Source organism: Hydra viridissima, unplaced genomic scaffold (genome assembly GCF_058129835.1).
Source record: "Hydra viridissima isolate aposymbiotic clone 2 unplaced genomic scaffold, HvirCarnegie_v1 scaffold_17, whole genome shotgun sequence".
Lineage (NCBI taxonomy): Eukaryota > Metazoa > Cnidaria > Hydrozoa > Anthoathecata > Hydridae > Hydra > Hydra viridissima.
The window spans coordinates 2291096-2304996 of NW_028324316.1; the positions used below are offsets into that span (position 1 = coordinate 2291096).

Sequence of the window (13901 nt, forward strand, 5' to 3'; positions counted from 1 at the left end):
AGGCTTTCCTTTATCAAAGAGTTTTTTAATGCAATAAAGATATTTAGGTTGCTAAGTCAGTGCACAACTTAGCGTATATGATTATCAGACAGAGGTATGGTTGTCACATTAAACTGATTATCGGACAGAGGTATGGTTGTCACATTAAACTGATTTTGACATTTAATAATTGTCCTATTTGTGCAAACTTTTGCTGAAAGTTTGCGCAAAAATGACAAAGATTTTTCTCGGATGTTTCGTTAATATTAGGTCCCCATATTATGACACTGTGGGTATGACTTAAACGTGATAATACTTGTACCAATCGAATTATAAACTATTGACTAATCGAGTTAAAAGAAAGGCGTAAGGAAGACTAGTTGATATTTATTTTGCTCGAAAATATACCGTATATATGCTGTTTTTCAATTATCGAGAACAAATATGAACATATGTATTTAAACTAAGAGAGAAATTGAATGAAGAAATATCGATACCTGGGGATGCCAGGCGATTACTTTTCCATTTAACTTACGGCATTCTCCAAAAGAGTTTTTTACAATCTTTTTTTTAAACTTATAACAAAACAATCATAAAAATGTTTATAACTCTGAAATGAATAAAATGTTTGGTTTTTCAAAACGAGCGCACGTGAGGTTAAATACTTAATATTTATGAAGCGAAAAACTTTAGTTAAAAAGAAAAAATATCAACTAAGATCACTTAACTCTGCTGGAGAAACGGAGTCACGTCATTTTGATAGGTGCTTTAGATTCTAGGCATCGTTGTTGTTGTAAAGTGTGCAAAAGAATATCAGAAAAAACCTTTATTATAAGTAACATCATGTCACTTAAAAAAATATTTGCTCTGATGACTTTCTCTGGCGTTCAGAAAACAATATTTTCATCATTGTTTTCTGAACAGAGAAAGTTATAGCAGAGAATAACAATAGTACAATCATATAACTTGGGTTTGATAATCCCGTTGTCTCTTCAAGGAAGAAGTGCATTTCAAATTTTTCTCATTTTGAGTAACTGTGACTACTTCTTACGGAAGTGCATATAAATTTTTTCTCGTTCTTTTCTATTTTAGTAAATGTGACAATAGGCAGGGTGAATAAAAATGAGCAATTGCTTTTACTCAGTAATTGGTCAGCTTTACGTAAATAAAAACATCAACAACTTTTCTTAAGTTTTTATTCACGTAAAATTGAGCAATTACTGAGTAAATTGCTTACCTTAACGTGAATAAAAATATGAGGAAAACTGCTGAAGTTTTTATTCACGTAAAGCTGACCAATTACTGAGTAAAAGCAATTGCTTATTTTTATTTACCCGGCCTAATATCTTAAATGATTTTACCAAGGCGCACCCCTCATTGCGCCACTGCTCAAAACAAAAAAAATACACACAAGTAAGAAATAAAAACTCTTATTTAAATTTCCTCGTAAGAAGATGTTATCTTCTTAATCAATGGTACGCAACAACAACTTATAAAAGATATTATGTAAGCTGTAATAATTGACCAAAAAGCAAAGTAGTATGCAGTCGCGTCACAAAACCACCTGTTTTTATAGTTTCTGAACACCCAGACGTTTCCTGCAATAAACCAGCAAAAAGCAAATATAGGAATTAAGAATAGTAATATTTTGATACTATTCACGAAACATTTTAACCCAAGTTGATTGTTAGAAGCTAGTTTTGAGCACAAACTTGATATTATTGTGAGAGATATTACTGTAACACTTGTTGCTCCGGTGACAATTAAATATATCGGAATCATTGGCTCCAAAGGGCATTTATCTTTTTTCAGAGCTCCTATAAAATAAGAAAAACGTCTAACAAATCTTTCAAGATTAAAGGACTTATAGTTTTAGAGGGCTTTAAGTTTAATGACAACGGAATGACGTTATACGTTTCGTACAAACCTATAACAAGCATCGCAATTGGTACGATAATTGTAAGAAGTATGACTGCCAAGGCAAAAACTAAAATGAAATAAAAAAGTGACATAAAATATTGAGTTGTTTGATTTAAACATTTGTTACAGATGGTTATTTGCAAACATTCAACTTGTGTTTAAAAAATTGTGAATCAATTTTTTTGTTGAACAAAGTTCTTCTATTATAACTGCTACAATTTGTCTTTCAAGAAAAAAAAAACATTCTTCTTCTTTACTAGAAGATAACTTTCCAATCTGGGATTTACTTTTTGAAAAAGCATTTAAGCTTGCACGCTGCTTTTCCTATTGAATTTAAGGTATTTGTGCAATGAAGGTAATAATGCAAAAAGAAATAGCAACGTGTAAATTTAAATGCTTTTTCGGAAGTTTATTTGCACGTAAGAAAAAAATTTTGTTTAGTTTTATAAAATAACTTACAAAGTGCGCCAGTAGTACCCAGTACTTTTGTTGTTCCCGAATGAATACCGGATAACAAATCTTTAACATAATCAAAAACAAAGTACAATATTTATTTCATCAAATATTTGTTTTCCATTAAAAAATTCAACAATGCTTACCTCTTCTGTCATTCGATTCTGTGGGTTCCTAAAAAAAAAAAAATAGTTTATCGCCATTAGTAAATTGTTCTTTAAAACAGGCTAAGATTTTGAAGTTTGATGTCATTAACAGGTTGAACGCCGGTTTCAAATAATTTTCAAAGTATATTTCTCTGTTATTCAATCATCCAAGCGGAGAAAATTGTAATTTTAGTTAATTCGAGTAAATATTCTTAGTTTTTATCTGAAAACATAATTTCTTCTTCTTATATTAGGGGGGGTCCAAAATTCTATATATTTTGTTTAACCAGTTATTCTTAATTAATTTTTGTAGAAAAGTTTTAAAAACAATTCAGTTTTTTCTATTTTTTTGTGGTTGGCCTTCTACTTCTATTTAAACATTTTTAAAGATACATAAAAAAAAAAAAAAAAAACATATAAAAGAAAAATCTTTGCAGCGGTTTTTTTGCGTATAAAGTTACGCAACTTTATTTTAAAATTTATGCAATTTAAATTTTGATTGGATAAATTTGAATTAAAATGAATAATAGTCTTAAAAAAAAATGTAATAAAACTTTTTTTGTTAAAACGTAAAACTTTTATATACTTAAAAAATAGCTTATTATTGTTAACTAAATTTAGATATCAATTAAAATGAAAAAAATTGTAACAAGACGTAATAACAAACTAGTTTTAAATCAAAATAAACAAACTCCTTTAGAAAGTCTCCCTGTAGTTGATAAATTTTATCATACAAAGTTGCCTTTACTCAGAGATGTTCTTGCTTTAATCCAGAACGTCGTGAAAAGCTAGAGAAGTTTTTCGGTATTTCAATGAATGCTGAAGACTACTCGTATCTAGAAAACATGCGTGGTAACAGAAATTTTACTTGTCAAAATGTTGATAAAACTTTCCATCAAAAAGTTGTTAATGAAAAAAGAAAAATGGAGAAAAAGATTAGAAATGAAACAGCAGTTTATCAGACAATGTACGTTGATAATGATGATAGTGAGTTAAGTGAATTTGAAGATGAAGATGAATTTCTTGAAAATGAATTAACAAAAAATGAATATCAGTTCTTTGAAAAAGACACTGAACCAATTAAAAAAAAGAGAGTGATGTTTGTTGATGTAAGTGAACCAAAACAGCCATACATGACGAGATCAAAATCAAAATTAATGTTTGAAGATAGTTCTCACAATACTTATGTTCCACCTAATGTGCGACAATCAAAAAACTTAGTCTTAAGTGATATCTACCATGCATGTGCAGAGTTAGATGGAGAAGGATTCTCGATGAGGGAAATGCAAGTTGCACTGAAAGTAATCGGCAATCGAATTTTTAAAACAAAATGGAAAATTCCAGATGAAACTGACCGTACATCAAAGTACGATAAAAATAATTGTGAAGCTATTGAGAACACATTTATTGATTCTAACACACTCCCAACACGCAGTGCCATTCGTAAAAAACTAAAACAGATGCACGCGTATTCTCTTGGCTTGATTGCAGACAGAGTTGTTCAAGCTAAAAATAGTGGCGATATAATAACTCACGCAACTGACTCTACCACTCGAAAACATGTTGGGACCTTTGCACCTTCTGGTTTACATATTAACCGAGAATATTATTTTCCTTTGCCTACATTAGCAATTGCTTCAGAAACTACAGCAAATATTGCAGATGGAATAAAAACAACATTCGAAATGTTACAGGAAGCCTCAAAATACACCTCAGAAGAACTATACCAGAAGGTAGACGTTCATATGACTGACAGTACTGTTCATAATATAGGAATATCTAAAGTCACAGCTGATATACTCAATAGAGAAATTCCTGCTGGTCAACTGTTTTGCACTTCACATACAGCTTTAGGTTTTGACAGAGCTATTGAAAAAGTTCTAAATCAAATTGAAAATGAAATGAATATGGATAACCTTTTCAAAGGCTTTCTGTTAGATATATCTATTAACAAAAGTACGGAAACGTTGTCCTTAACCTTTCTCTCATGGGTACTAAACTTGTTTGGTCCGAGTTTTATTCAAAAACCATGGAATTATTATAAAGAATTTAAAACTTTTATGCAGCGTAAAAACAAAGATATTTTTCTTTTTGAATTTAAAGATGTTCGATTTGAATGTCTTTCGAAATGTTCTTCTATAGTTTGCTTTCACTGGGATGACTTTAAGGAGTTTTTGGACCAACATGAATATATTACAAATAAACTTGCTTGTTTAGTCCGAGATTCTATGAATTTTGATTACATTATAGTTACTTTAGTCGTGGTAGCAGCTTTTGGAATGCAAGTCATTTCACCATTTTTCTGTAAAACTAAAGGTAAAGCCACGCATTCTAAACTGCAAATATTCTTTAGCAAGATGCATTCAAGCTTATCTAATGATGTCATAAATCAACAATTCTTTGAATTTAAAGAGCCATGTGTTCAAGGAGTATCAAAGAGACTATTTGAAAATCTCATTAAAGAAGATTATGGCTTAGAAGTTGTTGATGTAGTTCGAAAATACTCATCAAAGAACTTTGATGATTGCATTATTCTAGCAAATATAGTTCGGAAAAGTTTAGCTATAGTTCTTCAACACCAAAGAGGAAAGCATTATGGGTTTGGAGAAAGAAACAATGAACGGTTACCTGATGAGTATTACGTTTTTAATCAAGTCGTTGGAGTTGATAAAGCAATTACAAATAATATTGAACTTGAGCGTCAGTGTGGAACTCATAGCAATCGACTTCGAAAAAAACCGTCACTTTCAACAGTTTCACGTGGTAATGTTCTTAAATATTCAAATAATTTAAGAAATGAAGATTCAAGTAATTTAGAGCTATTTCGGAAAATGGGTCCTATTGTTAGAAAAATTGAAAGTATAGAATATAGTTGGAACCAGCGACAGATTCAGCTGAGACAAAGCGGCTTAACTAAAAAAGAACAACAAGCTTTACATCAGGCGTCCAGGAGAAATTCTATTTTAACTTGTTTAAAACTACAAGGCGGCCCATTTACTTGTGGATCAGATGTAAGTGAATATATTGAAAAAGAGAAAGATCTGATAAAATGCCAAAAACGATTGAAGAATGAAGTAATTTATTTTAGAGATACAAGTAGGTCATTGCCGCGGAAATCAACTCTATTTAAAATCATGATTTTTGATAAAAATACAAAAAAGCGCCGTCTTATGTCTATAGAAGAATATGCTACTAATTTGAAGGTTCTACTTGGAAAGTCATCACAGCAATCCACAATCACCTACGATGACTTCCACAAAGTTATTTTGCACTTTCAATAGAGATCGAAACAAATTATTATTAATATTAGACTATCTTAATGATGTGCAATGTCTAATTTTTTGTGTTATTTATAAATAGGCATAATGATTACATATTTTATTAATAAAATGAAAAAAAATTTACTATGTGTTTTACATCGCTTATATTTGAAAATAATAATGATTTCATTTAATTTAACAGTAAATTCTTTTGTGAAAAAAATCACTTTTTTAAAAAATTGAAGTAGAAGGCTAAATATTGATAATGAAGTAAAAAAATTGTGAAATTCGAAATCAGCATAAAAAATTAATTAAGAAAAAGTGGTTAAACTACAAAAAATCTAAAAAAAGTTAATTTTGGACCCCCCCTATTTATATGTTTTAAATTTGCTAAAATGTTTTCAAAAACACAGTCACGTGTGTAAAGTCACGTGAGTTTACTAAACGTAAATCTTCTTTCAAAAAAGAACTCAATCGTCAAAAGTTTGTCGCACAAAAGATTGCTGTTTCTGTACAAAATGAAATTAAAATTAGGAAATAAAAATGTCATGCTAGAAGTATTGCAAAGATGGGTAATATGATATGGGGGTGATATGAAATACCATGATGTTACCAACACTGTGAATAATGTCTATTCAAAACATATTACGAAAATTCGATGTGCCGAGATGAAAAATGTGAGGGAATTAGAGATAATATTTCCTTTTTGGATTTTTTTATTTGTTTATAAAATTTTTCACAAGTTGTCATTTTTTTAAGTAAATTATGCATAAAGTAAATTATCCTATGTAATCACATTAGAGAAACAATTGTTAATAACTTCATTTTAGTGAAAAGGCAAAATGTTATGACGAAAAACACGAAAACTTTAGCTGTTTACAAACTTTTGCACGCTACTGTATATTCCAATCGCGAAATTGGTGATGAGAAGAAAGAGATGCCCTAAGGTGGAGACTTATGTCGTTAGAGAACCACTTTGTAACTTTATTTTTAAGACTATTTTTAACCGTATTTTTTTTTCGAGTGAAATTTTTTTAAAAATTTATATTTAGAATTTATTTCATTATTTGATTTAAATTTGGAATTAATTTCATTATTTACAGATTTTAACTTCTTGTTTTATTTAAAATGAATAAACTTTTTGCAATTGTGAAGGTAATTTGGAAAAAAATAAAACATCGTTCATCTTGCATCGTTCATCTTGCATCGTTCATCTTGCATCGTTCATCTTGCATCGTTTATCTTGCATCGTTTATCTTGCATCGTTTTTCTTGTATTTGCATACACTGGTTAAGACCAAGCAGTGAATGCCTCAAGGAAGAAATGGCATCAGCTTTTAGATCAGGAGAATTAAAATATGTTTGGACGTCTAAGCATTTCTACGCACATCAATTGCAGTATTTAGCAATATGTGTGTTCGATGCAGAATTGATATGAGTTTGATGCAGAATTGCAATTGGTTATAAGGCATTACAAATAATCAAAATGTCGTTTTTTTTTCAATTGAGCTTCTTTTATATCATTAAATCTGAAACGTGAATCCTGTTAACATCCATTAATATCAGGTTGTCAGAAAAGTTTTGTAGGTTTGATACATGCTTTTTTTTTTATTTAATTTTCTAGTTAAATAATTTCTCAACTGTCACTTATTATATAGTGTTCAATGCAGAATTGAACGCTCTTTCTGACAATGCTATTCATTTTTTATATTCATTTTTTACATACGTTTTAATTTTCTCTGTTTTTTAGCCAATTTTTATACAATTTTAGCAAACTATTATACAATGTCAGTGGGCGATTTTCAGTCAACTTTCTTGTATGAGTTTTAATTGAAACAAAGTACTGCCGAGACGGTTAGAAAATTAACCAGGCATTTGGGGGTCAATAGTGTCAGCGAACGCACCATTCATCGTTGGTTTACGAAATTTTGTTCTAGAGATTTAAGCCTCCGTGATGAACCCCGTAGTGGTTGACCTACAGTAATCCAGGACAAGAATCTGAGGACCTCCTTGGAAGCCAACTCTTCCCAAATGGTTCGGAGATCGCGAAAGAGCTAGGAGTGAGTTACCGAGCTATTTTGGATGGTTTAAAACGCATTGGAAAGGTGAAAAAACTCGAAAAATAGGTGCCCCACAATTTGAAAGATCGACAGAAATTGTCACATTTTGAGGTTTGTTTTTTCTTACTTCTGCGCAACCAAAACAATCCTTTCTTGGATCGATTCGTAACAACTGATGAGAACTGGATTCTGTACAATAACTGGAGACATTAAGGACAGTGGTTAGACGCCAATGAGCCCCCCAGGCACTTACTTAAGGCGAAAACCTACGAAAAAAAGACTATGGTTACAGTATGGTGGTCTGCTGTCTGTGTGATCCACTATAACTTCTTGGAACCAGGCTGAACCATCACTGCAGAGTCCTATTGTGCTGAAATCAACAAAATGTATGTGAAACTACGCCAGAAAGCAACCGAGATTGGTCAACAGGCGTGGTCTGATCCTACTACATGACAACGCTCGGTCACACATTTCACAGACCAACGTTCGAGAATCAAATGAGTTGAGCGTCGAAGTTCTCCCTCACCCATCATACTCCCCAGAAGTTGCAACAACCGACTGCCATCTTTTCAAGCACTTCGATAACTTTCTCACTGGTAGAACCTTTGGCAATCAGGACCAGATAAAAACGGCCTTCGTCGACTCATCGAATCTCGAGTACCAGACTTTTTTTGCTGATGTAATAAATCTTGTTTCTTGTTGGCAAAAGTGTGCTGATTCAAATGGTTCTTACTTCAACTGATTTGAGCAAATATTTACTAAAGTTATTCAATATTAAAGTTTATCTACTAAAACCGACAAGACTTCCTAGACAATAAAAAAGATGGTTGCAAGTTTTTGTACCAGGTGACCTACAGTTAGATTCAAAAAAGACTAAAGGAAAATAAAGTCCACCGAAAAAAAATTCTTTTTCAATTTTTAAATTAAAATTACAATTTTTTTAAAGTTTTCTTGAGGACGTTTTATAAGGACGAGACTGATTTATTCACCGAAAATATTAATAAGTTTATTTGGAAAGAAATAAATAATTTCGTTTTTCCAGTAAAAATTTGCTTTTTTCTTTAATGCAATATTAAAACCTACTTATGTAATTTCTAAAATATAAGATATAAGATTATCGTCACAATTATTACTGTTATTATTAACATCATTTTTATTATTATCATTATTATTATTATTATTACTATTATTATTATTATTATTATTATTATTATTATTATTATTATTATTATTATTATTATTATTATTATTATTATTATTATTATTATTATTATTATTATTATTATTATTATTATTATTATTATTATTATTATTATTATTATTATTATTATTATTATTATTATTATTATTATTATTATTATTATCTATGCAGGAATTCGAATTTTAATTGCTCAATTTTTATTCGAATGTTTATTTAAATTGTTATTGAAGATAGTTTAGAGAATTTGAGTTTCGATCATATTTTATCTACTCCAAGGATCCCTGTTGGTTAACATTTTTGGAATGACTTCTGTGCTCTTAAATATTTTGTGATTTTAATTAAACATTTATAAAGAGCTCTGCAGAATGATGTAAAAGAGCTGCTTAGCACGCTTCCAGTTTAGCACACTTGGTTTTAAAGTGGTTTTTAGGCCAAGCTTAATGATGAAGGTGACCACATCTACTTTTTATGCATAATGTACATCTTCTTCTTAAAAAAATCAAAAAGTTTACGACAATATTCAACTATTAAACCGTTAAACGACTCTAAAAAAAACCGTTAAACGACTTTAAAAATACTCTGAGCGTTGACTTGTTGAAAAATCCACTCGGGCTCGTTACCAAAAAAATGTCTTTGGTAACCATTAAATATTTTTCAAGGGTTTCAATGTATCTACGTTGGTCTATTGTTTAGGATCTTTTTTGACGATCATGGGTTGCCATTATGGCAATGGCCACATATTTTAAATACTACGGCAGCCACGTTAGTTATGGGTTTTTTCGCTTAAGGAATATCTCTAAAAATTTTAATTTGTCTGCCGTAATTTACGGATTTTGGCTATAGAGACTCCTGCCATGACCACAACGGTTCTTATTATACGTTATCGACATTTTATTCAATCAATAAATACTATGTAATATTAAAATATTAAGGTATCGATCTTTTATCGAAGTTTCAACCGTGAAAATAAAATTTGGCCACACAAGTTACAAATTCCTGGATCCGCGCCCTGCGATTCTATAAATAAAATTACCATCAGTGATACTTGTCATTGTTGGTCGTCCAGAACGTATTTTGTCAGCAGTACAACCAGTTTTGTTACCAGTTTCATTAAATTTGGCAATAATTCTACTAACAAATGAAGGTGATACACGCTTTAAAATTCGAGACTTTTTAACATTAGACTGGCCTTTCGTATTAAGGCTAATACGTATTAAGTAATTCGTATTAAGGCTAGTACGCCGTTTGAGTACTTGACTTATTGTTTTTCCATGGCAAATTTTCAGACAAAATATTAGCAAAAATGATTAATTAATTTAAAACGAACTTTTAAAATAATACATGTTTTGTTTTTTGTTTTTTTTTCATTATTTCATTAAAAAGGAGAGTTTAATTTTACTTTGATGAACTTTCTCCGCAATAAAAGATAAAAGCTCTCCATAAAAGTTTTAAGGAGAGTCAGCGTGCTAAACATATGAGCGGGTTTTTTTTCTTAATATATCACTAATATCTTCCAAAAAATTCGGTAGCTTTTTTAAAATTGTTTTTTTTTTTTAAATATATACTAAATATTCTAAAAAATAAATTTTTTATTTGAACTAAAAAATTTTATCTTTTCTTCTACTTTTTAAGTTCATAAGAAAAAAAAGTAAATTTAATTCCGCTGCGTGCTCAACTTTTGAGCAGCGTTGTATTTATTGTCAGAAATGGAAAGGACTTCTTGATTGTACAACTTTGAGATTGTACAACGAAGGAATCTCGATTGTACAACTTTGTTAAAGCACTGAGAAAATCTTCTACTCAAATCTCAAAAATCTCAAAAATGTCTCATTACTTCAAAAATGTTAATGCCCTCTAAATTTTACCACTTGCTCATTTTAGCCAAAAGTATCCATATGCGACAACTATTGTGAAACGGAGGTAGTAAGTTTTTGAAGAAAACCTTTATGATTATTCTGAAAGCAAGTGTAATCGGGGTTTTAGATAACAACAACAAAATTACTTTAAATTAACTTTCTTTTCCTAAAACTAAACGAAGCATTCAAACTTAACAAATTTGCAACGTTAAATATCCGAACATGGTTTTTGAGATCAAGATTTTTTCCAAACCACCGAAAGTATGAGCATGGTTATTTTTTCGAATTCAACATTTATTGTTCGAGTATCACAGTCACTGTAATTCGCGAGGTTAGAATTATTTTGTTAAATCTCCCATTTTAAAAGTTACCCATTGAGAAAATGAGTTGTTAATTTTAGTTAGCAATAATAGCTTTTAAAATACGCATTATTTTGTAAATTTTTTTCTAAATAATTTGCTTAAACATAAATTATTTAAAGCATAAGTTATTTTTTTTTTTTAAAAATTTTAGCTAAAACTTTAAAAAATTTTTACTTTTAGAAAAAATCAAAAACTTTCTCCCAACGTTTAAACTCGGAGGTAGAACAAAATAATTCTAACCTCGCGAATTACCGTCGCTGATGCAAACATTTAAAGAATAGTATAAAGCATCACCACTTATTTTTTTGTGGGCGTTAATGGCAGTGTAGGTCATGAGGCATAGCACACACACACACACACACACACACACACACACACACACACACACACACACACACACACACACACACACACACACACACACACACACACACACACACACATAATGTGTTAGCATAATGGAAAGGATCAAATACCTAAAACACAATATAAGTTCGAAGCGAGCCATTAAAAAACTTTTTTTTGGATTGTTTAGATTTTTAATTCTTTGAATCGCGCACTTCAGCTTTCTGTAGATATTGATAATGTAGACAAGCTGAATACTGCAACTGATGTGCGTAGAAAGGCTTAGACGTCCAAACATGTTTTGATTTTCCTAATCTAAAAGCTGATGCTATTTCTTCCTTGAGGCATTCACTGCTTGGTCTTAACCAGTGTATGCAAATACAAGATAAACGATGTTTATTTTTTCCAAATTACCTTAACATTATTTTCGGTTTTCTGACACATGCGCATCATAATAAGGTTAAGTGCAGTACTTTACGTTCAAAACTAAAAGTAAACTCCATCTTATGTTAAGCACATGTAAGCCACATGCGAGTTCAATTTTTTTTTTAGTTTAAAAATTTTGTTCCAGTTTTTCGGTACAAGTTTTGTCAAGTGGTAAAGTTTTTCAAATAATTCGAGTTCAAGTTTGTCAAGTTTTATTTTTATTCAAATATTTCGATCGAGTTTCACAAATTTATTACGTTTATAAATTTTAACAAAGTTATTTAACAAATACAATAATTATTTGAGAACACCAATCGCGATCCAATACGGAATCGTCGTGTTATTAACATAATTTTAACAGTTCATTTGCATCGTGTTTAATAACATGACGACTTAAAAAGTTAATTGTGTATTAAATTTAAAAAAAAAATCGGATTTGTTTAAAAACAAATGAAATATCAGTAATTAAATTTTCTTGAATTTTTTTATTAATTTTTTTATTAATGTTTTTTTTTTTTTTATTAACATTTGGAGAAAGAAAAAAATTAAATTTGTGACTATAACTTTTTCTTGTGGGAGTAAAAATTAAAAAGTAGAAAAACTAAATTTATTAACCAGAAAGCATATAAAAAAAAAACTGATAAAAATGAAAAGCTCCATAAACTTGATAAAAACAAATGCGATAAACTTGAGAATCCAAATGCGATAAACTTGAGAATCCAAATGCGATAAACTTGAGAATCAAATTTATCAAGTTCATTGAAGCCAGTCAAATTTTTTGTTCAAGCTTTGCGAGTTCAAATAGTTCAGAAATTGATAGTCAAATAGTTCAAGTTTACTCAAGATTCGAACTTGAACTTGCATGTATCTATCTTATGTAAAAATCGTGGTAAATTGTGAAAAAAGTAAAAAATTAAATGCAGTGTTACCTGATCAGCCATTTATGATAGTTTACAACAATCTGTTATAAAACTTGTTGACAAATATCGTAGCTAATCTCTGCAAAACTTTTATAAAAACGCATAAGGGTATTTTATTCTCTATTATAATATATTACCCTATTATAATTATGCTAATATTAAGGTATTATACTATTGTAACTTTACTATTATGCTGAACAATTGTAATTCATCCCAGCATTAGGAAAGACTTTATTTAAAAAATTCATGAAAAGAAAACTATTTGTGAGTTGTTAAGTTCTATTGTTCTCATCTTTGCTGGGTATAATCTTTTGGAAATGAATTAAATGAATACCACCAATCCTGCAAAAATTGCCATGTGAGAAATACGAGAATTTCAATTTAAACAACTTCGACGCCATCAAAACTGGCCTGGATGAAATTCATTTTAAAGTCTCAATTTTTCAATGATTTAGCGAAGTTAAATTTTTTTAAATAAATGAGGCCTTAGTATTTTTCAAAACTTCGTTGTAAGCTTACGTTTTCTAAAGTATTTTCAAAAATATTAAAAGTATATTTTATTATTTTGTAACATTTAAATCTCTTGGTAAAAATGTCCGTGCCAAAATGGCGCATTGTCAATTAAGTGTTTACGTGATATTGTTAAGTGAGTGCAGCCAATGAAATAATTTGATTTAAGTCGGAATAACATAATTTATGTCGTCATCATATAATAATCTAGCCTATACACCCATCAAGTCTACATTTTAATGTTAAACAACAATGCTAAACAGCAGACATTAAAAAACAGTTTATCAGTTGCTATCAATGGCAGAAATGAGGAGATTTTGAAAAAGTACTTTCAAATGATGCACTCACAGATCTGACGTCGTTTGGTTCATTGTCTAATTTAAGGGTCTATTTTGCTATCAATTGTACCACCATTTTTTTTGTTATTGGATGACAGAAGTTAACTAAACCTTTAAACTAAAAAA

At 29.9% G+C, this 13901-nt stretch overlaps 1 protein-coding gene across 1 annotated transcript; it reads right to left on the bottom strand.

The window, feature by feature from the left end:
- Positions 1–1393: 1393 nt before the first annotated feature.
- Positions 1394–13053, bottom strand: LOC149877041 (transmembrane protein 272-like). Its single transcript, XM_090074631.1, has 5 exons — positions 12937–13053; positions 2499–2526; positions 2359–2418; positions 1907–1966; positions 1394–1796 (listed from the first exon to the last, which is right to left on the bottom strand). Exons 1-5 carry the CDS (start codon positions 12946–12948, stop codon positions 1414–1416), a joined length of 543 nt encoding a protein of 180 aa, XP_089930757.1. The 5' UTR covers positions 12949–13053; the 3' UTR covers positions 1394–1413.
- Between the last annotated feature and the right edge of the window lie 848 nt (positions 13054–13901).